Here is a 27985-nt window from a genome sequence, read left to right on the forward strand (position 1 = left end):
GATGGGCATCACCAGGTAGAGTACTGAATAATCTCATCTGAAAGCCTGCCTATCATACTGGTCAGCCTCTTCAAGACAGCTAACTTCAACTGGATCAGATACAGGGCATTGCTAGAATAGACAGCATGTGGAAGAGAAGTGAGCGCATCTTGTATAATGAGTACAGACCATCTATGAATTAACAATAGCTAGAAATAGGATTTTAACCAATCACATTCTGAAATAACTTTCCAGGCAAGAGCAGAAAAACTCGTTGTGCTAAGACTTTAATTCAGGTTATTAAAGTTGTTGTATAACACATAGGTGAACCCTTTTAGTACCACACTGCTATTAGCTTGATGTAGGAGTGCATCTGCAGACAAGCAAAGGAAGTCAGCTAGCTGCAATGCTGAAAGAATAGATCTGCTAACAGAGGGCCAGTTTAGTTTAAGAAATACAAAGCCCTTTTCATTTCTGTACTCAGGATGTACTATATGCAATAAAGTCAGACCACTAAGGACTGCTAAACTAAGAGAAAACAAAGGAGTACTAAAAATAGAGAAAACAGCAAATCTGAAGGGACTAGAATCCATAAGAAAGCTGACTTTCCAGCCTTGCACAGGGATACATGTACATGAACATAAAAAATGTTCAGTCTGTATACAGGTCTGACCACGGAAAATATAAAAAACAAAATAGATGCAGTCTGGGCACAGAGCAGTAACAATGATGGGAATAAGGATGGGTGATGATGTCAGCAACTGGTGATGGTTGGACTAGATGATCTTACTGATCTTTCCCAACCTTAATGATTCTGTGACTCCATGTTATTGTAAGTCAGAAGACTATCATCTCCTTTAGGTACAACCTGTGATGCTCTTGAAAATCTCTGTCAAATCCTTCAGTAGATTCCTCAGGGTATGAACGATGTGCACACCAGTTTGAGGGCTGAAGTGCTCCGCTCTAAACTGAATAACACTTTAGAGAGAAGGAGAATGAATGAGAAATACAGTTAACTGCCAGGGATCCAGAAACTCCTAAAAAGCATCAAAGGCAACATTTTAAGGTGGACAGAAAGCAACTGAAGCAGAAGAAACCTACAAACATGTAAGGCAGGCATTTGCTGAGCTCTGAGGGATTACAAGTGTACCCTGAAAACTTCCCCTAAAGGCAATAAAAGAAATGCACAAATGAAGGAAATCACTGACAGAGATGAGCTAAGAATGAAAAAGAAGGCAGACGTGATGTGAATCCTTAGAAAATCATAAGCAAGACATTAGGTCTAATGTACAGTAAACAGATGAAGCAACTAAAGTTACAGGGAAAGACTTACAAAAGATACCCAGAAGTAGTACCATGAGTCTCTGCTAAAACAGCCCTTCCAGACATACAAAGCTGAACCTCATACAGAAAAAGAACTGACTGCACACCCCAGAAGGTAGTAATTCCATCACTACATGGAGCAAATATGCAATCTGATAACAAATCATTAGGAAACAGCATGAGGAAACCATTGCTGAATGCTCTCAGGCATGTTAATAGCATGAAAGTTCTTCTATAAGAGGATAAAATATTTCTGATAGAAGTGTATTTATCAGGACCTTAAACTTGTCTTAGCAAAGCGTACGTGTGTAGGCTGCTAACCTTCCACAGCAGAGCACCACAGGTTCTGTGGAATTGGTGTTAACAAACATTTGCAGCATATTCATATTTACTTCTGGAGGTTCCAAGAAAGCCAGCAAATTATTAGCATTGCAAGTACACTCAGATGTCAAGGAACTGCCGATTGCGCTTTCCTAAGAAATAACTGATAAATTGTGAAAGATGGGATTTTATCTAAGGTGGACAAAGCAGTGACAGCAGTCACTGAATAACATAAAAAAGTAGATGTGAGTGGTGAAATGAGGAATATCTCAGCTGGTCTGGAGAAGATGCACAGCTGAGAGCACAGATTGAAAAGGGTATCAGACTGCATTTATTGACAACAAAAATCATAACCAAGAGCCTGGGAAAAAGTCATGAGAAATACATTCACTTTTAATGCAGCAGCTACCTCACAGCTTCAGCTTCTGGACAATGGAGTACAGAATCAAATCACAGAATCATTTGGGTTGGAAGGGACCTTCAAAGGACATCTGGTCCAACTCCCCTGCAATGAACATGGACACCTTCAGCTGGATCAAGGTGCTCAGAGCTGCCTCCAGCCTGACCTTGAATGTCACCATCACTCTGGGCAACCTGTACCAATGCCATACCACCATTATTGTAAAAAACCTTTTTCTTATACTCAATCTACATCTCCCCTTTTAGTTTTAGACCATTTCCGCTTGTCCTATCACAGGAGATCCTACTAAGGAGTCCCTCCCCTTCTTTCTTACAGCCCTCCTTCAGATACTGAAGGTATCTAAGGTCTCCCCAGAGCCTTCTGTTCTCCAGGCTGCACAGCCCCAGCTCCCTCAGCCTGTCCTTGCAGGGGAGGTATTCCATCCCTAGGATCATTTTTGTGGCCCTCCTCTGGACGCACTCCAACAGGCCCACACCTCTCCACATCTAGATGCAGAACCCCAGCTGAGGTCTCAAAGCACAGAGTAGAGGCAGAAACCATAGACACTTGTGCATAGGCACAACAAACAAAAAATTCTTCAGTGCATCAAACTGCAGTACATCAACTAACTTAAACTATTCACCGTTGGCCAACAGAATTGAAAAAGTTTAAAATAAGTCATAACAGACTGTTTTTACTATAGCCTAAGGATATATACTCTACATAAGGTTTATCAAGGAAAAAATCATAGATGACAAATTGATATCCCTTGATAATTTGTTGATAGAGGAGAAAAGACACATAATTATCATCATATATAATTAAGACAAGTATGCATTTGGCAAGGAAAGCATAATGCCCAGACTGGATATCAACTACATAGTGAATGCAAGACCAGGGTGGAAACAAGACCTTGCATAGAGAGCAGTAAAAGAAACTAAATTCAAAATGAAATGGAATGGTGGTAAGAGCCAAAGCACCAGTAAAGCCTTGGTTCATTCCCAGCCTTTTGGTCCAGTAGTTCAGCAAACTCTTGCATTACAGATAAGGGAGAAATACAGCCACTTCATTGGAAATTGAAAGAAGAAATACAAATTTGAAGGAAGTGTATAAAAAAAACCTCAGCAAAACAACAAAAAAGTATGTATGTGTACCAGCTGTACCCACTTACATAAGAAAATTAATTTTCTCCTAATGTCAGTTAGCATACAGTGCATGAGCAATCTCACAACAAATAAAAAAGAAATACAAAATGGACATGGAGGTACTGGAGTAGGTCCAGAGAAAGGCAACAAGGCATGTGAAGGGCTTGGAAAATCAGCCCTATGGGGAGAGGCTGAGGGAGCTGGAGCTGTGTAGTCTGGGGCTGAGGAGGCTGAGGGGAGACCTTATCGCTCTCTTCCAGTATCTGTAAGGTGCTTACGGTGAGAGCGGGGCAAGTCTCTTCTCACTGGTGACAGGTGACAGGACGAGGGGAAATGGCCTCAAGTTGCACCAAGGTAAGTTTAGGTTGGATGTTAGGAAACACTTCTTTACAGAAAGGGTAGTTAAGCACTGGAGTAGGCTCCCCAGGGAGGTGGTTGAGTCACTGTCCCTGGATGTGTTTAAGAGCCGTTTGGATGCGGTGCTCAGAGATATGATTTAGCAGAGGGTTGTTAGAGTTAGGGTACTATGGTTAGGCTGTGGTTGGACTTGATGTTCTCTGAGGTCTTTTCCAGCCTGGGTAATTCTATGATTCTATGATTCTACTGACTGAGCAGCACAATGACCATCCGCAGTGGGTTGCCACTAGAGTTAACTGAGCACAGCCCCTTTACTGGGCTCTGCTCAGGTTAGACAGTGATAGCTTACAATTGTCTCCACCTTCCTTTAGGCAGTGTTGTTGCACACATCACCCACAACCAGAAAGAATGGGAACATATGCACTGAGGGGCTTGTACTAAGAACTTCATTTACTTTTTCTTTGATATCTGATGCCTTTTTCTTTGAAAAAGGGTTGTTTATCCAGGTGTTACCTTCATTACAGTTGCTGTTAGGATTACTGCTCCATGGCACCACCTACAGCTTTCCTAGTATCACAAAAAGCCCTGATAAACCACTTACCTTCCAGCTCTGCTATATGTAAACCAGCCATATGGGTCAAAAGAATTGGGTAAAAAATATTTACATAAAGTAATGAATGCTGTAGGCATGAATTCACAAATGTTTTCTCCTCAGATTTCACTTGATCTCAATGATGGCAGAAGAAATCCTGCCCTGCCCAGCTTTCCAAAGCACAGTTTTCTATCCCAGTCTTTTTGTCAACATTAACAAATATGCAGCAAAGTAGTAAGAGCAGTTTATCAAGCTGAAAACTAATACTTACTTTGTAGGTTAGTTTTCAAATAAATCATTCAGCAGATCCCATATGATTTCACCATCCTCCTGCTGATAAGAGGAAAGGGACAAGGATTCATAATATTTTTTTTGCAAACTGATCTACTTAAGCCAGCTGGAAAGATGCATGCTGAGATTACATATACACTCCCAAAGTTTGGATGCAAAAGATACATCTGTGGTAACCTAATGGAGTCATTTGCCCGTAAGAATTATTTTACAACTCTTACTTAAAAGGCAACAACAACAACAAAAAAACCAACCCTGCAGAGTCTGTATTACTGGTTACAAGACACTTCCAGTTGATTTCATTGTAATTCAGGGAAAGAAAAAAATAGCCACACACAGAAAAGAATTATTACATCAACAGATGATCTTTTGGGGCATACATTCAACTGAATCTATGTGAAATCTAGGCAGTTCTAGTTAGGGAAAGGAGGAGTTCTAAAAAAAAAATAGCTTATTTCTAAATGTCTTATTCTTTCAAGTGCTCCCATCTTTTGGTCTTTTACCTACGATCCGATTTAGACTGTTGCACTGAAGACAGAATCATAGAATTGTTTGAGCTGGAAGGAATCTTTAAGATCATCCAGTTCCCATCTTCCTGCTACAGTCAGGGTCACCTCCCTCTAGACCAGGCTGCTCACAGCCCCATCCAGTTCGGCCTTGAATGCTTCCAGGAAGGGGGCACCCACAACCCACAACCACAACACCCACAACCTTGCTGGGCAACCTGTTCCAGTGTCTCACCATCCTCACAGTAAAGAATTTCTTCCTGATGTCTAAATCTACCCTCTTCCAGTTTAAAGCCATTTCCCCTCATCCTGTCACTCCCTGCCCTTATAAAAAGCCCCTCCTCAGCTTTCCTGTAGGCTCCCTTCAGATACTGAAAGGCTGCTGTAAGGTCCCCTTGGAGCCTTCTTTTCTCCAGGCCGAAGAGCACCAACAATCTCAGCCTGTCCTCACAGAGGATGCTTAGAGTGCTCCAGCCCTCTGATCATCTTTGTGGCTTCTGGACCCTCTCCAACAGCTCCATGTCCTCCCTGTGTTGAGGGCCCCAGAACTGGATGCAGTACTACAGGTGGTGTCTCACAAGAGCAGAGTAGATATCTAGAATCACTTCCTTTGACCTGCTGGTCACACTTCTCCTGATGTAACCCAGGATACGGCTGGCCTTCTGGGCTGCAAGTGCACACTGCTGACTCACACTGAGTCCTTCATAAAATGACACCCCCAAATCCTTCTCAGGGCTGCTCTCAAGCCATTCTCCACCCAGCCTGTATTTATGCTTGGGATCGCCCCGGCCCAGGTGCAGAACCTTGCATTTGGAAAGGTCAAACTTCATGAGGTTGGCATGGGCCCACCTCTCAGGCCTGTCCAGGTCCTTCTGGATGGTACCCCTTCCCTCTAGGGAATCAACTGCACCAAGACACATAGCAATATATATGAATTCCTCTGCATAATCACGACTTTCCTGGATTGTACCTTTTCTTATCACACATTTTAAGTTGGGTATATGATCTGATCAATTCAAAATATGCTTGAGATAGTTCACAGTCAAAAAGTTGTTTTTATTTTTATTTTTATTTATTTGCTTATTTAATGGAGCTATTGGCAAAGAAATGGTTCAGTGTGAAAAAAAGGCCTACAGTGAAGGTACTTTTCATTTTTCACTTCACACTTTTGAGACACAGGCTTTTCAGACCGTGATGACGTTTTACATTTGCTCTACTCATCATCTTATAACAAGTGGACAAACACCAACTAAAAAATACAGTGAAAGCACGTGAACCAACCAATGGTGTGCTGCTGCACACAGGAGACAGCAAGATCATTAAACATCAGGACAAAACCTGTAGGAAACCACATCTCAGTAGATTTTCACCTGGAAAATTAAGACAACAGTAATCTTTCACCACTACCCCTACATATTATAAGAAAAAACTATGTATATCCTCCAATTTTTGATACATTAGTCATATTTTTCCCAGCACGTTATCTCTCTGAGCTACAAGCTACACTTCTAGCAGACTATATTCCAAACAGGTTAATTAGTTACTAATGTCCTAAGACTGATAACAAAAAATACACATACATCTTTACCAAGTGAAATTCTGTTCCCTGGGAAGCCACCTGCCATTACTTAGTTTTGAAAAAATATATGAAAGTATACACTACTTGTGGCAGACTTGTAGCTGATGTGCTCACAGTATAACTAATGCAGACCTTCATAGAATTTATTGGTGAATTTTGGGGGATGTTTAACATACCAATGCTGTTCTAGTAGGTCACTGATCCTTTCTACTTTCTTATGTGCTACACAGCAAGTAGATGCTTTACTGCTAATTGCACGATGCAAAAGACAATCGAGCAAAGTGACTCAGAGAAAGGAGGGTACCGAGATTGGCAATGGGAAGCCATTTTGGCAGCAAAGGTCTACAACAGTAGGGAAGCAGCCAGAAGGTGCCACTGCTGCAGACAGAAACACCATACATAGAAGGAAAGAAATTAGGGAACAAAGTCCTGCTCAGATAAGCTGTGGGTGATACAGAAGTGCTGAGATTTTACTCTGTGTAGGGGCACCTGGGAAAGTGACATAGGCAGGGAGCGGGTTAATCTGTCACACCAGGCACAAACCTGCTTCCATTCCCCGTCTCTTAGATATCCTCCTTTCTGCTGGTGGCACAAGAGTAGAGTAACCCTTGTTTCTTGTGTCATGACTGGGTGATGAGTCTGCCTCAGGGGTGGATGGTCGAGTATGACTACACCAATCAAACTCCTTCTCTGACTCCCTGATGCTCCTCAGCCTGCCCACCTTCTCCGGAAGCTCTGTGACCTGGCTGAGCAGTTCTTCAACCTGAACAGATCTTCCACAGGTGAACTCACTGCTGCTGCTGTCAGGCACTGACTGCAGACCCTGCACCTCAAGACTTGGATAAGCATGTGTTCCCTCAGGAACACCCATCTGTGTGGCTGCATTGCTTCTTGTGGCTGGAGAGGCCACATGGGACTAAGAGGACAAGGCTTTCTGTCCAGGGGATACCATGGGAGAGCTCCTTGTGGACAGGTTACAATCACTGTAGGAAACCACAGTGTGCCCAGTGATGCTAAAGCCATGAAGAAAGCAAAGAACAGGAATGTGATCCCTTTTATGACATTTTCTGTCCTTAAATATTCCTGCTCTAGACATGTACAGTTTGAGACAATGATCCTCTTCTGACGCATATCAGAAGAGTAGGATTGAGCAGCAATTTAGCAGATGAACAGTTCATTTTTTCCCACTTTGCTTTCACAATGTCCATGCTTGGTGTGCTTCTGTGTAGGCACAATACAATACAATACAATACAATGTGAAGAACAACACAGAAAACAAAATTCTCTTTGTTCTCATCTCTGCAGTCTGAACAGAATATTAGCATATCTTGGTCTTATCTAAAATGTGTGGATGGGAAATTTTTTGGCTGGGCCCCAACTCCAGTAACAGCACAGCAATACCCATTGCTACAACTAAAGGATTTAACGCAGCATGTCAGAAATTTGCCGTTTGGGATTCAGTTTATGAAACAGTGGTCTCTCTCATTTCACAATTCCTAATGCTGCAGTGGTAAGAGTGATCAAGAGATAGTATCATTATCAGGGATTGCAAAAATCACACGCAATGTTTTCTACCACATGCTGACTTTGCCATGTTCCAAGCTCAGTTCACAACTGTGAAATGAAATCTGAACTAAGCCTTAAGTCTGCTTAGAAAATAACTATTGCATACTACAAAACCTCTTCTTATATAGTTTTGTTTTGTTTTGAAGAACAAGATCACATCTCCTGCCTCTTGAATGATGCAGATAACCTAATATGCATGTCCCCAATGGCAATGACATGTCCAACAGCTTTTGATAGATTGCTAAGAGGCGTTCTTTGAGGCCTCAAGGTCTCAGCAGCTCTTCCAGGCAGCGATGTCCCCCAAGGACAGGGGGTGAGCATAGTACATCTGTGTTGTGCCATGGCTCCCTGCTGCACATCGCTCACCTCTATATGTGGGTAGCAGCAGCACTTTCAATGGTGCCAAAGGGCAGTCCTGCAGGTGACTTCAGGCAGAAAGCTCATTAATCATAGCCAAGTAGGACTGGGAGGCCTTGTGTTGCTTGCTGAGCTATAAGTGTGGTGCAGCACTCACTCCCAGGAGCCAACTGCTCTTACCCCCACTCTCACCCTTGATGCCTGTTCAAATTCACTCCCACTTCTGCAGAGCTGCTCACTGCCCTGCTATCCCAAAGGCCTCTCTGCACACTCACCCACAGCAGCAGAACCCCTGAGGACTGGCCTGAACTACTCACAGGTCCCACAGCCCCACTGGTACCCCAAGCGTAGCCCATGGAGGGATCTCAGAACAGGACCACACGTGACCCCCTGAGACACACCACCGGGACCCCGCATACAGGGCACACACACTGCACGCCAAGCAGAAGCTGGTTTCTCCTTTTGCCCTCCCTTCCCCGAGCCTAGCAGCCCCCCCTACCCCCCATAGGCTCCGACAGGCCGCTGCCTCTGCAGCCCCGCAGGGCCCCCAGCCCGGGCCGCCTGCGCACGGCCATCCCGCCCCGCCCCGCCCCGCCTGCTTTCCGGGCCCGCTTGGAAGTGGGGCAGAGGTAAGGGCGGCTGGTTGTGGAGCGATCGGCTGCAGACGGCGGCGGTGGCTCGGGGAGGTGAGCGGTGCTCGGAAGGGAGCAGTGCGGAGCCGGGCAGGGCCTCGGCTGGGCTCGTTCCGTGCTTCCCCGGGCAGGGCCCCGAGCCGTAAACATCGCCATGGTGCGGTGGTGGTGGCGGTCTCGGGCCTCGTTTGGGCCCGTCTCGTTGGGGGCTCGGCCGGGTAACGACCCCTCGGCGGCTGGTCGGTACCGTGGGTAGGCGGTCGCAGTGCAGGTGTGCGAGGGGGTTCGGTGAGCCACGGCGGCCCCGCAGGTGTAGCTGGGTGGGTCGGGGTGAACTGCTTGCAGTTTGAGGAGGAAAAGGTGTATTTTGAGTTTGTTAATTAGAATTAACCAAGAAAGAAGCGATTGGTAGCCTCTTGGTCAGTATTCCCCTGTTGTGTGTATGCTTCTGAGGCTGCTGGCCAACAGAATCGTCAGGTTTGGGTGTTGCCCATAGAAAGGCGTGTATCACAGGATATACACCTTTCACTGTGTAAATGGAATGTAGGAATAAAAAAGGAATAACAAAGCAGTGTATCATTTATCTGCAACGTCATTAATAGAACTAACGTTGTGCTGCAGGTCCACAACATGGAAAAGCAAGTGCTCGAGACCTCTGAAGAGCAAACGTTTCAGTACCAAGATTCCCTGCCTCCACTGCCCGTACCTCCTTTGGATGAATCTCTAAGTAAATACCTTGACTCAGGTAATGACTTAACAGTGGAGTGGTGTGTGCACCTGGAACCAGGCTGCTATTTGCCAAGTAGTGTTTATATGTAGCTTGTACCAGCTGCCGTGACTGCGGAGGTTGAGGAGGGGATGGAATTGGGTCACGTTTGGGCACAAGAACTTTATCACTTTCCAAAGGGGGGAACTAAGTGCCCAGACCAACTTGTGTGAAGCTCCCACCTTACCCCTATGCCCGTTTTCTTCAGCAAGAGGGGAATTGGGTGTAAGAGATGGTTACTTTGTATTGTTTTTCATGGGTATTTTTCCCCCTCCAGAGTGCTTCTTATTTATTTATTATTATTATTTTTCCTGCTATGTGTAATAAAAAGTATTCTGCCCTCTACAAGTTTTGTTTTGCGTAATGGCTGCTTGGCTGGTTTATGACTGTGTTTGCATAGAATCTTTGCGTAAAAGAAATGAGTTCAAACTCCTTTTCTTTCTTTTGTAATAAAATGATGTCCTTCTCATTAGTACTATTAATTACAGAGCAGTAGGAAAAGGCACCAATGGGCATCTATTGATAATTTAACTTGGGAAGGCTTCTGCATTTACAAGTCTGAAGAAAATAGAATAAGAGAAGTTTTGAAAACATCAGTGGAAACGTATCTAGCTTTGTTTATGAATTTAGGCTGGTTTGTGAGTTACCATCAGAGCAAGTTTTGATACACTGGTGGATGAGGGTACCCACTATCTGCAGATTTCTTTCCTGTGCTCCTTTAGCCATTTTCAGAAATCAGAGACATTGAGCTTTTCTCTTGAATGCCTGCCATGTCTTACAAACCTGCTGGTAATAAAGGAATGGTAGCAGTAAAACCTGAAGTTCAGTCCCTAGCACTGTCCCTTGTTACATCATAATCCCAAAACACAAATCCCTAAACTCAGAGTTCTCTGTTATCCTTTGTGTAGTCGAAACTACCCCAGCAATGGAACATTGATAAGTTTTCTCTGTCATTCTTAATGCTATAGCTGCGTGATGCAGAGTGTTGAAATGGTGTTTTTAGAGGGGTGGGAGTTGATGTAGCAACAAAATACTTTTGTTTAGTTGTAATGCAGATTAACCTAAATTGTGCTGTAGTAGTAGTGAATGCGCAATAACAATTACCCTTCACAGCTTAATTCTTTAAATCTCTCTGGCCTTCCAAGTTAATAAATGACTCTCTTCTGGAATGATGATACTTGACTGAACTTGTTTGCTCTGGTTTTCTGCTTCTGATCAGTGTTTTCAGAAATAGCTTATCATGTTTTTCCTCAATTCAGTTTTTTTTTCCCATGCTGAAGTTGTTTTCTACCTACTGGTTGCAGTACATAAGCCACTCTGCTGTTTTGATTGCTGCTGTTGACCTTTAGTCTCTCTTCAAGTTGAAGAAAAGTCAGTTCAGTGCTCTTTGAATGCTGTCTCCCATTATATCCTCATAGGTAAGGTCAGGAAGTGTGGAGTGATGAGTGGACCATGAGGTGGATTGGGAACTGGCTGACTGACAGAGCTTAGAGGGTTGTGATCAGTAGCACAGTCTAGTGCAAGGCCTGTAGCTAGTGGCGTTTCCCAGGGGTCAGTGCTGGTTCCAGTCATGTTCCATATCTTTATCTGTGGTCTCAATGAAGGGACAGAGTGCACTGACAGCAAGCTTGTTGATACAAAGCTGGGAGGAGTGGCTGACGCATCAGAAGATGGTGCTGCCATTCAGCAGGACCTGGACAGGCTGGAGAGTTGGGTGGAGAGAAACATCTTTGAGGGAGTGTAGGCTTCTTCAGGAGGGTTTGAATGTCCAAATGACTCCTTATAGTGCTGTGAATCATTCCTTGAGAACGCATGTCTTCTCTTGGTCAGAGAAGGACTCTGGGCACTTAAAGTGAGTCAGCATGGTGGTAAAGCACTTATCTGTTTAAAGCCAGTCAACTGGAAAAGCTGGATCTCAGATGGTACCTTATTCAGAGCTTTACAGTAGCTGCCTGCTTTGGATTCAGAGTGATTAACTTTGTGTTAAAGAAAGAAGTTGGATGTAACCACATTATTTAGCCTTTCAGCTCAGGTGAAGTTTAGTCTCAGAAACTTTGACTCAGTTCAAGAGTATGAAAACCCAAAGCTTCGGCCTTCTAGAAAGGTTTCCTTAAGTACCCAAGGTTTCCTTAACTGAAGCCGTCTCTCATGGGATACTTACTGTATCCCGTGGATGGAGCTGATCTCTAGGCAGAAGTGAAGCCAAGATATATGGGTCCAGATAAACTGATAAGACAGATGTTTCACCGAAGTCTAGTGATTGAGGGCCTGGGTTTTGCTCCTTCCCTCTATTTCCTTTTCTTTCTACATCCAATTGAGTTGTTCTTAAATGGAAAGGGTTCACATGGTCATAGAATCGTTTAAGTCTGAACGGTTAATCTAGATCAAATCCCTTTTCAAAGACTGTTGTTAATAGTTTGCTCAGGTGCTGCTTAGCTGTGTTTTGAATCCCTGTAATGCTGGAGATTCCGCAATCTCCTTGTGCAGTCAGTTTGATCACCCTCAATTAGTGGGGAATGGGGGGGAATAAAAACAAACAAACAAACCCTACCATCAGCAAATAAATCCTTTTATTTTTCTTGTCAGAAACTTCCTGTATTGCAGCTTGAGTCCGTTTTTTTCTCTATTCCTTTGCATCTGGGAGGAGTTGTGCTTTACTTCTGCTGTGTGTTTCTATTTCCACCTGTGCTGTCCCTGTTTTATAACATGTTTTATAACATACCAATAAGACCTGCATTGTACTGTTGTGGACATAAGGAAGCTGGGATGTAGCTGAAATGGGTCTTTGCTTTTCTCCTTAAGATGCTTAATAAAAAAAATACTGGAATACTTTTTAAGATAACCTTAAAAATGAGTTATTTGGAAAAGAAGAAAGGAAGTCCTAGCCTTGGTGGAGGAGGATCAGCAGAGGGGGTGCTTAAGGAAATTGGATATGAATGACTTCAAGGGATTGAATGGGATGCATGTGGCTGTGATTGCTGAGGGAGCTGGGCTTTGTCACTGCGATACCACTTTTGATGATCCTTGAAAGATCATTTTAACTGGAGAGTGTTCCTGAGGACCAGGAAAAAAAGCAAGTGCCACCACTGCTCAAGAAGGAAGAGCTGGGGAACTACAGATCAGTCACCCTCACCTTGATCCCTGGGATGGTGGTGTAGCAAATAATCCTGACAACAGCTTACAAACATGAAGGACAAGAAGGTGACTGGGAGTGGTCAGCATGGATTAATAAAGAGAAAATAATGCACACCAACCTGATAGCCTTCTATGATGAGATGACTGTTGTGCAATTTGGTATGCTACTTGAATATAGGAATCTTGCTTAGGGCTTTCTTAGCACAAGAAGCTACATTTGCCAAAGCCTAAGGGTGCATGCAGGCCATTGAGCTTCTACCCACTTAGAAGCAGGAGCAAAGTGAAATATAAGAAATACTCTACTGTGCAGAATTAGAAGCCCTGAAGGTGGGAGAAAGCAGCATGCCTAGAGGCAATGATGGGAGCCAGCCTAGAGCAGGAAGACCTCTGGCCCTAGTAAGGCTGTTGGTCTGGACTGCCAGATGTGGTGTTAGGGATATACAATCTAAAGACATGATTGCCTGGGGATTTCTGTATTTGTGGCCTATCCTCAGAGGTGACCAGCTTGAATTGTTGCTGTAACTTTAACTCTGCAGAAGAGACATATACATATGGCTCACTCATGTCTTATTTACATTGCAGAAACCTAGAGCTGAACAATGTACATTGTTTGTAGTGAACTGGTAACGTATGACCTAGATAGTGAACAGTCAGGCAGACTGAGAACACTCTCAGCTCCTGGGCTCAAAGGTTTATGATCAGCAGCATACATTCCAGACATAGGCAAGTCCTCTGTCCTTAGAGGTGTTAAAAGCCAGGTGGTATGGGACTTTGGACCACCTGATCTAGTATAAGGTGTCCCCATTCCTGGCATGGGATTTGGGCTAGGTTGTCTTTAGAGATCCCTTCCAAGCCAATCTATGTGTTTGCAGGCAAGGGGTCATAATTCCAGTGGGGTGTAGCAGGGAAACCTTGCCCTGCGGAAATTCCTTTGTTTCTCCCCAAAGGTAGATTAGAGATAATATAGATACTTGTTTAGTTTTTACTAACTGTATCTGTCTTGTTTTCTTTCCACTGGTAAGCTGATCACAAGTTTATCACTAGGAAGACAGACAAGAAAGTGACTGACATCAATGTTCAGCTGCCTCGAATATGAATCAGACCGCACTGTGTAGGCACTGAGTGGGCAGAACTGCCACATCCCCATCCCGCTGGCCTGTGATATGCCAATTGATGTATAAACATAATAGAAAATAGGTTATGCACAAGATTATTTGTAGGAAAACAGTGAGGTACACCCATGTACTAACTGACATCAGCAGTGTTTGCTGCTGACCATGGATGTCATTACTTTCATCAAAAAACCTCCTAAAAATCTTTTAATCATGACAAATTGAGTAAAGTGCTTGTAGTCCGTGAATGGGCTTGACTATGAAAGCAAGTGGCTTGTAAATGGTGCTCAGTGTATTAATTTATTAGCAGAGTTCCCATAAACTTAGTTATTCATTGAATTCAGCTGGTAGAAGTTCAGCACTGCATATTTCCAGCTAGAGTTTAAAATCTATTGGATGTAGTTATCTGTTAAACATTTCAGATTTTTAGCTATTGTTTCATCTATCGATACCTGAATTTATTTAAAAGCATGTACAAATGTCTTTATTAGAACACACTGTGATTTATTTATAGCTTTTAAAAGGGGTCGTGTCCATTCCCTCCTTCCCCCCCCCCCAACAAAATACATGTTTTAGACAAGCAAATGTTGAGTGTTCTCCATCTACCCCCTGCCTGCGGACATCTGAATCCTGGAATAAATCTCAGCATGCAGTTGTTTTTAAATACATTTCCTTTTTTACAGTGAAGCCATTTCTAAATCAAGAAGAATATCAAAGAACTGAGGATATTGTTAAAAAATTTGAAAATGGGATTGGCAAAGAGCTGCATCAGAAACTACTGGAAAGAGCTAAAACAAGAAGGAATTGGGTACGTATGTAGATATGTAAATATCGTAGTTCAGCTTAATCCTTAGTTTTGTATGTGTGTTACTGCGTCTGCTTTGTTAGGATGGAAGATACCAGTATCTTCTGGAGAACAAGTGATTAGTTGGTGGTCAGCATATAATTTTGAGAGAATTTAGCTATGATTTTTTTAATCTCATGGTATTCCCTATGTCTGCCACTTGTCCTATGGGTATCAACGTGCTTATCTATGTGTGATTTTTTTTTCAAAACTGGGTGGATAAGAGTTCCCTTACTAAAATGTAAAGTTACTCTGTTACTCGCCTTCTATTATTTTAATCTACTTAAGTAGTATTGAATTTTAAGTGCCTGAAAATAAGAGCTAGATGTGACATTAGCATCAGCAATTACCTTCTGAATTACCGTCCTGCCTCCTGTTATGCAGGAGCTACTGCTCAAAATACTAAAAAATAAACAAAAATTGCACGTATCAAGCAGATTATTAGGAAATTAATGTCTGAAAATTATTCTGATGCTGACCATTTTTCATTTCCAGCTGGAGGACTGGTGGCTGAATGTGGCTTATCTTGATCTTCGCATATCAACACAAATAAACTGTAACATGGGAGGCCCTGGTCCCTATATTGAACACTGCTGGCCACCCAAAGAAGGCACTCAGATAGAGAGAGCATGTGTAAATATATGGCACACCCTGAAGTACTGGGAGCTGTTACGAGCGTAAGACTTTTAAGAAGAAATAATTGTTTCTACATATTAATGCTCTGTTTGCACTTCAGTAGTGGAAATATGTTTATTGGCATAAGTTCTTTGCAATAAAATATAGGCTTGTCTTACCTTGGCTTACTTGGATAATTATCACCTCTTGTGCTTAATTTTGGTATATTTCTTTTAGAGAGAAGGTGCCTATAGAGAGATCTGGGAATGCTGTTCTGGACATGAGCCAGTTTCGAATGCTCTTTAACACTTGCAAGATTCCTGGAATTACCAGAGACTCACTTTGCAACTATTTTAAGACTGGTAAGTAAATGCAGATTGTAGGTTAATACAAGCAAATGATTTCATATTGGGGGGGGGCTAATGGAGTGGTCATTTTAACCATCAAAGTCTTCTTCAAAAACTAAGTCAGATACTTGTTGCTGAGTCCTTACATAAGGAAGCAATCTAACCCACTGATTACTTCTTTTTTTCTTGGTGCAATATTTAGTCCCTTCTAAATAAGGTTGAAAGCAGACTGCCTCAATTTGTATGTTACCAACCTGATGCCTATTAGAAGTATGATTGCATTAAGAAAGGGAAGAAGAAAAATTCTATGTGTTACAAATATGAGTGTGTTAGATGCATTATTTGGACAGAACTTCAGCATCATTTGTAATTATCTTCTTCCTTAGGTTGCTTTTCTTGTGTTCCTATATGTTCTGCTGGGATAGTTTGTGGTATTTTTTTTGTCACTGAGTGTTTCTTGGCTTAGTCCTTATTTTCAGTACTTTCTGGAAATTCTTGAAGCATTTCTCTTAAATTTCTAATGGTTTTCTTGGATACGTGATCAAGAGGTGGAGTGTAAGTGTAGCATTTTTATTTGTCCTTCATTGATATGTATTGTAGTATTGGCAAACAGCTAATTGAAGTCATAACACCCCTCTGACACACTGATGCCTCTAGAGGTTTTTAGGCATGCTGCTCTGGGTAATCATGAGGGATAAGAATTCCTACAAGACTCAGGAATTCACGAGGATTGAGGCTCTGCAGGCCTTGTTCCACAGAAAATATGTGAGGAAGTCTCTATGCCACAGGAAATGTAGAGAAAATGCAAAGCCAAAGGCAAGTTTTGTGGGCTTTTCATAGGGTTAAATTGAAGAGAATACCAAAAGTGGGAGAAACATTTGAGCAGTGGGTTCTTGTAACTATGCAAGTAATTCACAGCCCTTTTTTCCCTTAGCTTTATTAAACAGTTGCGCTTATGTTGTTTTTGACATCATACACAGCAGGTGAAATCCATCTCCATGTGGATTGCCTGCCTCCAAGGGGAAATGCTTAGTCCAGTTAGTTACCTTTGTTCTGTGTGGAGTAATAAACATACCTCTAGAAGAGGATTTGGGATTTCCAGATGTACAGGTATGGAGGAGAAGCAGAAGAAATTACTATTGGAGAGGGGTCCTAAGTTTTGACAGGTAATGTCAGGTTGTAGTCGAAGACCACAGTAAAATGATCCCAAGTGACTTTGATCAGCGAAGCCTGGAAAGCTGCTTGGTTTACCCTGCAGCAGGCACCTTAATGAGAACGGATGAGAGCTCATTGATTTTGGTGTGTTGAGTAGATGTCCCTCAGCTGCAGTAGGAGGTCCTATACACAATTCTAGGTATCTTAACTTCCAAACTTAATTCTACGCCTTGCTTTTGGCAACTGCGTTTAGGAGGATGCTATCAAAAACACCCACAAATTGGTGTAATCCCTTTTGATTTTTGTTACATAGATTTCACATTTATGATCTGTTCCTGCCTAACTTTCACACTGCCTGGTTTTGAAGCAAAACAAGACTTCCTGCAAGAGAAAAATGCTTATATTAGCTCTCAGTAACTTAACATTTGTTTCGGCAGAGGATATTTCTGCTTACAGAATGCATCGGTTAGTTAGATTTACTGCTAAGTAATGACAGTGACTTGAACTAGTTAATGATGGTGAAAGTTATGTGTTTGTGTAGATTCGAGTCCTCTTAAAACTTTGTAATTGTAGTAAATTTTATATATAGTAAATTAAAGTGTATATGTATACTTTATGTATAAGTATATAAATAGTAAATTGCAGTCGGTCTCAAACTTTCTAATGCATTCCTGTTTTTAAATCCAGGGAGTCTCCCTCATTTTGAAAAAAAATGGATCTGTAGGACTTGCTGAATAGTTTCTTTATCTGTCACTCACTTTCTCCCTAGCATTGGATTTTCATGTTTTGTTTTGCTTTGTTTCAGTGACTGAAGGTGAATGCCCATCTCACTTAGTCGTCCTGTGTCGAGGCCGTGTGTTTGCATTTGATACTATACATGAAGGCAACATGCTGACTCCTCCAGAGATTTCCAGGTTTTCAGACTACCTTATTTCAAATACTCTGTTCTATTTGAGCGTGTTCTAAAGACAGTCTCTTTTCTTTCCCTCCCACCCTGAAGATGTAGGGGTGAGAAAGCCTGCTGCTGAACAGTAAGATTCTGGTAGATTTTGGCTTAACAAGTGGCATCTTCTTACCATGAGTTATGGTGATATACTTCCATAGTACACCAACAGAATATCATGCAAAAGGGCTTAATGAAGGTGTTCCAGTAGGAAAAATCATGTATGTGTGGAGTTTCTTGAGCAAGGAATTATCAATCCTGTAACATCATTTGTTTAAGGACCAGTCTTCCTGATCATGCTACCAGTTGATTACATTGCAATCCTAACAGAGTGAAGGTACTGGATTTCCTGTTTTTGAGTTCAGCAGTGTCAAAAATCTTAGTATACATTGGCTTTTCGTACTGCAGAGCAGTGAAGCTGTATTTTTCCTGCACTCCTTGTCTTTTCACCAGAGAAGAAATGACTTTGTGTGGCCCTTCTTATAGTTCTGAACTGCTGCTGAGGAACAGAGAGAGAGGATCTTGCTCATTAAATAATAAGTTTCAGTAGTGACATTTAATGGGAAAGAGTGCCAGAACAAAGGACAAGTTAGAATAATGTCTTCAATCTTAAACATCTATAACTTGTGTACTTTCTTTACCTGGAACAGTATGAGGGGGGGGGAAACAGGTTTGCAAACTGTAAGTTAGCTCCCTGTAAAAACATGCATGTGATGATTCCTACTGAAACAACTTCATTTAGCCCTTTTGCAATATGTTCCAAGGATGTACTACAGAAGTACAAGATCATTGTGATAGTGATGATGGGCCAATGGCTGGGCTGCATGATCATAGTTTTTCAAATGGATGGTGCAAGGAAAAGGTAGGAATTGAAACACTCTTGTGTATCCTGAATGGAAAGACTCAGTTACACAGTAGCTACTGCTCAGCTGTAAGCTTCTGAGTTTTTATTGAGTGGAAGTTTTGCCATTGTATCCAGTTAGTTTTATAAAGGCTGATTTATTTATTTGCTGCTCAGGAAAGTTTGATCTGCACTGTTTAAGTTTTAAAAACAATTTTAAGTACATACATTGCACTTTAAGGTTGTGATTGTTTACATGTAGGTATGTGCTGATCTGGTAGCTGCAATTGAAGTTAACTGTTAGCAACTGAAAACAAAGCAGACTTCCAGTTGCCCTTAGCATCTGACTTACATTCCCTAAATTTCACATTAGCTTGTGATGCAGCCTCTGTATGTTCTTTGTTAACTTTAGTTTTTGAAATCTTGTTAAAGGCAACTTACATACATCCAGAAAAGATGCCATAGTGAACCAGATGGACCAGGACTGTCAGCCTTAACAAGCAATGAAAGGACAAAATGGGCAGAGGTTGGAATAATTTAACAGTTTTTTCCTCATATAAGTATTGTGACCTCTGGAAAGATGTAAATTCACTTAGCTGTGTCATTTCTTGCTTTCTAGATACGTGAATATTTAATTAGTCTGGACCCAAAGAACCTGGCTCATCTTGAGAAAATTCAGCAAAGTTTGTTTGTGGTCAGCCTGGATGATGCTAGTCCCCATGCAACTCCTGAGGACTACACAGAGGTAGCTAAGGATTTTTGTTAATTCTTATCTGCTTATACATACATACTTATCTATTTATGTATATACATATATGTATACACATATGTGTTCTGCATATGCTCTTTCTGTGATAAAAATTAGCACTTCTTGCTCCTTCATAACAGAAAATGAAGCAGGTAAATGTTCAGGTCGAGTTTCATGTTGATCCGTAGAAACTATTAAACAAATGTTAGGACATTGGAAGCGAGAACAGCTAAAATACACCTTTGTAATCTATGAGCTCTCGGTGCTTCAGGTCCTTAGAAATACAGTCAGCAACTTGTTAGGACCTTTGATTTAAACGTTTAGGCTTATAATCTTGTTTCTTCAGCTGGGTGAAAATGTCTTCTCTCAGGCAGGCCTCACCATGTTAGTGTAGATTTGGTTCAGCTGACGGGTTGGCAATGTGTTTGGTGTTTCTGAAAACCCACAGTGTGTAATTTTTGCTTTAGATAACGAGGCTGGGCCTTGCTGGGGATCCAACTGTGCGCTGGGGAGATAAGTCCTACAATAGCATATTCTTCTCCAATGGAACCTCTAGTGCATTCTGTGATGTAAGTTTGAAAAAAAAATCCACTTATAAACTTTTCAAGTATTTATTTAATAAGCCTTTCAGAGTGTTAAATATTTAATGTATTCCTTTTTAGTGTAGTCTGGCACCTTGCCTGGAAGGTTTCCAAAGCCAGTCTGTTTTTACAGTGTTGGATATTACATCATACTTGAATTAAGGGCTTGAGTTCTGAAATCATAATCTCCTTTCTACAACTGTTTAGTAAGGGAGTCCCAGAGTAAATAACAATAATAATAATAGCACAGAAAGGCTTAAAATGAGCCCTTTCTGTTGAGTTGAATGCTTTTAAACTTGAATTATTTTTATACTGAAGTGTGCAGGAAAGTCTACATTGTCTAAAATCTGCTTCTCCATAGCAGTACTACTGTGCCTGTCTAGCTGCAGAGCAGTCAAAGCAGCAAGAGAGCTGGCTTTAGTTGTTGCAGAAGGGTTGCAGAAGAACAAGAAAAACAAGTCCAACGCTGTGCAGTAACACTGATAGTCTGGGGGGGGAATAAGTAGGCCAGGGATTAAAATAAATAAATAAATTTGATCCTCTTTCAGTCATGCAAATAATGCACTATCTTGTCTTATGCGATTACAGCATTCTCCTTTTGATGCCATGGCTTTAATCACCATGTTATCTTCTGCTGAACGAAAGATTATTGAAAATGAGGGAAAATGGAAGGTATGAGTTCTTTAAGCTTACAGATTTCTTGGTTAATGTGTTTGTGTTGGGTTTCTTTAATGCACAACAGTTTCTCTTTTCTGTCTTTGCTTGTCTACTCCCAGGGATCAGATAAAGTGAGGGATATTCCATGGCCAGAGGAACTGGTATTCACAGTAGACCAAAGAATTATAAATGAAATTGAACGTACTAAAGAAATATATTATGAAAAGGTGAGATTTTTTTGCTGCTTCTCCTGATTATCACTGAATTTTTCTGTTTCTGTGTTCTTTACTGACTGTCTTCATTTCAGAAAACTAGTGAATATGTTTTAAATGAGTTGGTGAATTGTGATTTGATCACAGTTAAATTTGTACTGTTGTTTTCTTACATTGAATGTGTTGTATTTGGAGTGAACCAAGCTGTCATGTTTGAAGTTTCTTGACTTCTGTGTTGTTTTTATTTTTCCCTCCTGTGGTTTGCCAGGTATCTGACCTGCAACTAGCGTGTTATGCCTTCACGTCCTTTGGCAAAGCCTTGATTAAGAAGAGGAAGCTTCATCCAGACACGTTTGTGCAGCTTGCCCTTCAGCTGGCTTATTACAAATGTCACGGCCGGTAAGAAAAGCTCATTACCCAGATTAGGAATGAAAACACAGGTTATTGAATACGGTCATAGATCTGGGGAGAACACAGTGGCCTTGCAGTGCCTCTTTGTAACTTGCTGAAGTGATAAAACAATGAAGAAACAAGGGTTTGTTTAATTTTGAACACTGTATACTTTTTTTGCCACTGAAGTTGCAGAGGCTTTTACTTTTGACTTCCAAATAATTGTCTTTGTGCCCCATGGTGATCAGGTGTGTACATAATGTGGAAAGGAGGGCATACAGCAATCTGTGAAAACGTAGATTTGGGCTGTACAAAGTTAATAATGGGTTGAATACCAAACTTGTAGTGGGTCAGGACTCTTGTTGTTCAGGTGGAGGAGAAGCAAATGATTAAAAATGACCAATCTTCCAAACTTGTGAAAAGCCTCAAGTCTCACTTCCCTTCGGCACAATTAGATGTGAAAATCAGGGCAAAATAATAGAGAAAGTGACTCTCCAGAAGCTTGGCTCAGAATTTTTGTTATATTTTAGTTGGTATTTTTGGAAAGAGACAGCATTCTTCCTGGTATTGGAGTTTCCAAAGTCCTCTTTGCTGACTCCTCCAGATGGTGCCTTGTGTGAGTCACTTCTGGCAAGTACTGTTTACTTCAGAAGGGAGAGTTTCTTCACAATCATGTGATGCTTAATCACTGGAGGTGCCAGTATCTCAGGGAGCTAGATCTCATTTGTTAGACATTGGAGTAAATGATTTGACTGAAAAAAAAAAAGCCCTCTTAAGTTTGTTTTAAGCACACTGTTATGTTGCAGTTAAATTGCGTATTAAATGTTAGAGTGGGACAGGACTAAGGACACTGCAGAGAAAAACCAGCTGGGTATCAGTGTGCTACAGATACAGCCTTGTCCATATAAACATAAGAGCATTGGGAAACACTGCTTATTTCAAGTACCACTTAATCTTTGAGGGTTTGTGTGGAGTAGATGATTCCTTTGATGGCAGTACGTGAGAGTGAATCTTGCATAGATTTACCTTAATTATATCAGAGCTGTTACATCTGCAGATAGCAGGAAATAGCCACAGCGACCCAAACTTCTCAAGGGGGGATTACAGCACAAACACTTCTTCAGTCATCCATCTCATACAAAAGCTTGCAGAGCTCCTCTGGCTCCTTTGTTGTTTCTTCTCAAACATGCAATTAAATAAGTAAATAAATTAGGGCCGCTGAGCTGAACAGATAGGATACTTCAGAGAACACGGCATGGGTTTGTTTGTTTTGTTGTTTTTTATTGTTGTTGTTGTTGTTTTCATGGACAGAGCAAGTGGTTTTGTTAAGTTAATGAGATCCTCTTCCTTAATTTTTCTTCTCAGCCCTGGCTGCTGTTACGAAACCGCGATGACCAGGCGTTTCTATCACGGCCGCACTGAGACCATACGACCATGTACCGTGGAAGCAGTAGAGTGGTGCAAATCCATGTTGGATCATTCTGCCGCTGTAAATACAGAAACCCTACCTTAATTGCAGTGTGTTTAGAAGGCCTCTCATTTTAATTGCTAACCCTTTGTTTTACTGCCTTCCCATTAATGAGAGCTGGCTTGTTTCCAGTGAGACAAACCTGAAATACTGAGGTTGCTTGAGATCTGGCTGTGGTCATTGTGACAGAGGTGAGCTGTCACACGTGGGCTTGTTTTGATTTTTTTTTTTTTCGTTCTGTTTTACACTGGTTTGAAGTCTGTCCTCGGTGATACTGTTACAGTTGGACAGATTAATCTGGTGGAAGGGCAATACAAGAACATAACAGCAAGGGGACCAGCAGATATGGTGGTAGGAAAAGTGAAGGTGCTCATCCATCTCTAAAGATTTAGGCTCACTGAAAGGACTCCAACAGGAAGGGATCTCCAACCAGAGATCCTTCCCCAGTGGCAGTCAGCCCTTAAATGGGGTCTGAGAGAGGTGCAGTCAGGCTCCACCCCTTCCATTCACACACCTGAATTGCCTTCACCTGTGCTCCCAGGGCTGACTGGTCCTTTCCCAGGTGATCTATCTTTGCTTCAGGCCATGACTCAACAGTTCCCATGCAGAAATTCACTCTGATTTTCACACCTCAGAAAGTAACCAGCTTGGAATCATGATATTCTGCTGTGGAGTGGTTCTTTTGTTTCAGTATTTAAGTGAAATGAGGAAATGTTAGTCTAATTGTTGAGTCTGCGAGCAAGGTTAAAGTCTGCTTGTTGTCCTGAGGGTGACAGGGACGTATTCCAGAATTTGCCTGAGAAAGCTCTGCCAAGGACCTTTTCCCAGTGACTGCCCTACAGTCCATGGCTGGCAAAGGATTTCATGCTGCTCTTGCCAAGTGAAAGCTGTACAAAAACTTGCTCTGTTGTCCTCACTGTGTTTCTTAGAGTCTGAGAAATGAAACAAGGAGGAGATTTTGAAACAAAGAGCTACATATTTTGAAGGAAATTCAAAGGTTTTATATTGTTTTATTTGTACTGAGGAACGTGTGGAACATAATAGATATAATGTATGTGTGACTGATAATTTGTCTCAGGTTTTTCAGGTTGGATATTAGGAGAAATTTCTCAGGAAGAATGGTGGAACAGGCTGCCCAGGGAGGTGACATTGAAGAAATACATAGATGTGGCACTGAGGGACATTGATCAGTGGGCGTGGTGGTGAAGGGTTGCTGGTTGGACTCAATGATCTTAGAGGTCTTTTCCTACCTTAATGATTATGTGATGATTCAGTCTCCCAGTGCTGTTGTGGGCTTTTTTGTGTGTAATGAGCTGTTGGAGTCTTTAAAAAACATTGAATATCTTCACTGGTATTGAGATTTAAGATGCTCAGAAGTCTAATTTCAAAGTGCACAGACCCCCCTGAATTTAGGTTCTTTGGGTGAAAATCCATTAACACCATGTTTTCTACTACCTGCAGTGAGCTCAGTAGCTGGGCTTTTGTCCAATTTGAGTGGCTGCTGGCTGTGGTTCACATTTGGTGCTGCCACAGGACAAAGGAGTTGTTAAAGTACCAGCAAGATGGAAGTACAAGCCAAGTTCTTGCATGTCTAGAGGTGTTTCCGTAGGCGTCTTTTACCAAAACATACATCTCTATTCTGTTCTCTTTCTTTTTAGCATGCAAGTTTCAATTTAATATATGCATAAAAATCACACAACGTAGGGCAGAATTACTGTTGTGGAAGTAAAGTTTTGATCAGTAGAGAAAAGTGGGGATTGCAGTTGGCATCTGTGTGTGTTTTAATTGAAGAGGCAAGGTGTGCTTCCTGGTGGATTTTGCTTGTTTTCCCATGCAACATGGCAGGCAGACCTGTTATAAGAGCTAATGTGTTTTCTAAGGAAGTGGTAGTGTGGAAGAATTTTGGGTTTCATTTCTGTAGTTGACAACGTATGCTTTGCGTTGTTTCAGCTTGTATGGGGAAGAGTGCGAGGTTTAGAATACTGTTCAGTACAAAAGTGACCCAGATGGCAGAACAGAGATGCAGGGAGCAAACAAGCAAGTTGTCATGAGGAAAGAATTTGGATGTGGGAGAAAAAAGAGAAGTTTAAGAAAATGGATGAGTCAGAAGGTCCTTACGTACCTTTCAATTCCTCTGTTTTCTTCTATTGCTCAAAATTGTGAAAGGAAGAACTTGCTGATCTGTGTCTGCTGATGTGTTACTCATCTGGAATGTTTTTTTTCTCTTGTTTCTTAACCTGTTTCTCCTTACTTTGTGCAGAATTATGAACGCCTACAGCTGATGCATGCGGCATTTGCAAAACACAACAGAATGAGGAAAGACTGTGAGAATGGAAGAGGTACTCGGGGATGAAAAGGGCCGAGTGCTGATGTTTTCTATCTTCTTGTTTTCAACTGCAGTAAAATCTACCCATCACCACTTCATATTTAAACAGTTTTGGAGAGGACCTAAAGGCTGGTCCTTGCACCATCCTTCTGCCCTAAAGACCCATCGTTTAAAATATTAATTCACCATATTTTTCTACCTGTGAGCCACTTTCATTGTGTGAAGCTCCTCCTCCCTGCAGAAATAGTTTTCTTGGGTTTTGTTTTCTGCAGGATATGTGCTTGGTTTGTGCCACTCAGCTCATTCCATTTGGGCTCAGGGGTGCAAGCTTAAAGTGATGACAGCATCTTAGACCATGCTTTTGAGAAGTGTTTTTGAATGCTGCCGTATGAATCTTGTTGGTTTCAGCTGCTTTTCAAGCTTCCAGAACTGAGATAGCAGAAAACCAAGAAATGCTGCTGTTAATGATACAGAACTTGCATTTTTTTTCCAGGATTTGACCGTCATCTCCTGGGTCTCCTTCTCATAGCAAAGGAGCAGGGACTGCCAGTGCCAGAACTCTTTGTGGACCCTGCCTTCACTGCCAGGTAACTGGTGGCCTTGTCCCATGGGGAAGTTGTGTCTCTTGGTACCGAGGACCCTCTTTGTTACATCGACCTTAAGTGTGATGATTTCTTGATCTGCATGAGAAAATTCACTTCTATTTTGTGATGTTTTACAGTGGAGGAGGTGGGAACTTTGTTCTTTCAACCAGTCTGACTGGCTACACCAGATTTAGTGGCTGCGCGCTCCCTATGGTGCATCACGGCTATGGCTTTTTTTATGCAATCAGAGATGACAGGTAAAGATGTTGTTCCATCTTGGATGTGGTTCTGAGGTTCAGACCTCACGTGACTGTATCATGATGGGAAAGGCAGCAAACAACTGGGATGAGGGAAGGAAAAGATGAACATGGCTGAACATGTTGGAAAAGGTTGAAAACTGAGATGAAGAAGAACAGAGGCATTAACATTCTGGAAAGCACAAGTAAGAGGAAGGACAGACGGTGGAGGTGAAGTGAGAAGATACTGACAAGGAGCAGAAAGTGAAGAGTGGGGTGTAGTTAAGAGGAACAACAGGAGGTACCTTTAAGAATAAGCATTGTTTGTAGGCATCATTAACTGCAAAGATGTTTGTTACAAAGAAGCTATTGCCTGGGATAGACCAGCTGGAGTACAGGAGAGTATGGAGTGAGGCGAGAAGCTAATAACACATTTGGCTTCACTTCTCATAAAAGGGCAGGATTTGGGGGAAAATGCAGCTTTGGCTTACCCACCTTCTGGACAAAAATCACTGCTTGCTCAGCAAGTCAAGTCAATAGAGTGCATTGAGGTGACCTGATTTTTTGTGATTTAGTTTATTTTGGATGGCTTGCGTCTAAAGCTAACGGCAGATTTCATTGCAGATTGGGTTCAGTTTGAGCATACAAACCAATATACTTTCACTGTTGCTCTGTTAAAATGAATAGATAAAGGCTGAGATTTAATAGGTAAATAGAAAAAAGTACTTTAACCTTAAGCTCATTGCAAACAAGACATGTAATTGAAGCACTTTCAGATTTAAGCAAAGTGATGTCACTGTGTGTGTGGAAATGAAAATACCCTGTTTCAGGATCTGTAAATGCCATTACTGAAGGCCCCGGGTCTCTGTATCTTCTGAATGTTGAGACAGCGTGTTTATTGGCCAGTTTTTGATTCAGAGCTTATTGATAAATTGATATTTCAGAACAATCTGTGTAACATGTCCAGGACTGAGACAATTGAGAGCGATAACTCCATTGTTTTCTGTATTGACAGGATCGTTGTTCTATGTTCTTCCTGGAAGTCGTGCCCAGAGACCAGTGCAGAAGAGTTGTGCAGAACTTTATTCCAGTGTTTCCAGGACATTGTACAGTTAACACTTACAGCTCAGCTGTAAAATTGATGATGACACAAAAGGGCCTTTGCAAGTTCCCAGATTATTTGTAGTACTTACAAGTGAAACATGGTGTAAGAGAACTGTTGTGTTCAAGCTAAGACTTCTGATAATCTGCATAAAGTCTTCCTTCCTATTTTGGTGGGATCCACACTAAGTAACGTGGCCATTTGCAGCAGCAATGCAAGCAGTAGTATCTCATGTATGCAGAACTATGCAATATGATATGCCTCAACAATGCAAACACTTTGGAGAAACGCGGTGTTGGAAATGGAGAACTTTTGGGAGATTTGTATTTATGATCTTAGCAGTAACGTATAGAATATTTTTAGTCTAATGGTACCATTTTTGCCAGTGGAGCACTTAACTGTGTACTTTGGAGTAACCACACTATTGTCTTAAGTGATTGAGCTGCCTGTTTGTAGTGGTTTATGAAGTAGCCTGATGGGGGCAGCCCTTCTATATGCTATTCTCTAAATTCTTTCATTTTTGCTACCCAGATTGCATAAAATAAACGTATCTCTGTATAGGGATGTTCCCACTGCATTTATAATCCATGAGCACTATGATGTGAAGTATTTTGAGTCTCAATAATAACTACAGAAAGTAGAGTATTAATTCAAAATGCATTGGAGTTTACATCATCTAGTGAGCTGTGAATTGCTCTGCTGCTTTACACTTAGTAATACACAGTAACAGAAAGCACTGAATACAGTTTGAGATTCTTGGGGTTTTAAGACTTGATTCCTCAGTTTGAGCAGCTTTTAATTTTACTTATCTTAAAAAATAAATAAAATGATTCAGAAAATCAGTGTTGTATTTGATGGATGGGCAGACTGGTCTG

The 27985-nt window shown here is 41.6% G+C and overlaps 1 protein-coding gene across 5 annotated transcripts; it reads left to right on the forward strand.

The window, feature by feature from the left end:
• The first annotated feature begins 8948 nt into the window (after positions 1 to 8948).
• Positions 8949 to 27949, forward strand: CROT (carnitine O-octanoyltransferase). 5 transcript variants are annotated; one of them, XM_015853414.2, is made up of 17 exons: positions 8949 to 9045; positions 9670 to 9793; positions 14745 to 14869; positions 15401 to 15582; positions 15758 to 15882; positions 17828 to 17936; positions 19239 to 19332; positions 19426 to 19551; positions 20022 to 20123; positions 20724 to 20807; positions 20912 to 21019; positions 21273 to 21403; positions 22760 to 22883; positions 25123 to 25201; positions 25682 to 25775; positions 25910 to 26029; positions 27024 to 27949. In XM_015853414.2, exons 2-17 carry the CDS (start codon positions 9679 to 9681, stop codon positions 27142 to 27144), a joined length of 1839 nt encoding a protein of 612 aa, XP_015708900.1. In that variant the 5' UTR covers positions 8949 to 9045; positions 9670 to 9678; the 3' UTR covers positions 27145 to 27949. The 5 variants fall into 5 exon arrangements, 4 of the variants coding, with proteins under 4 accessions (XP_015708900.1, XP_015708898.1, XP_015708901.1 ...); XM_015853412.2 differs by having other exon boundaries at positions 8974 to 9102; XM_015853415.2 differs by lacking the exon at positions 8949 to 9045 and adding an exon at positions 9296 to 9319.
• The last annotated feature ends 36 nt before the right edge of the window (positions 27950 to 27985 follow it).

The sequence above is a fragment of the Coturnix japonica genome, chromosome 2 (genome assembly GCF_001577835.2).
Source record: "Coturnix japonica isolate 7356 chromosome 2, Coturnix japonica 2.1, whole genome shotgun sequence".
In the NCBI taxonomy this organism is placed as follows: domain Eukaryota; kingdom Metazoa; phylum Chordata; class Aves; order Galliformes; family Phasianidae; genus Coturnix; species Coturnix japonica.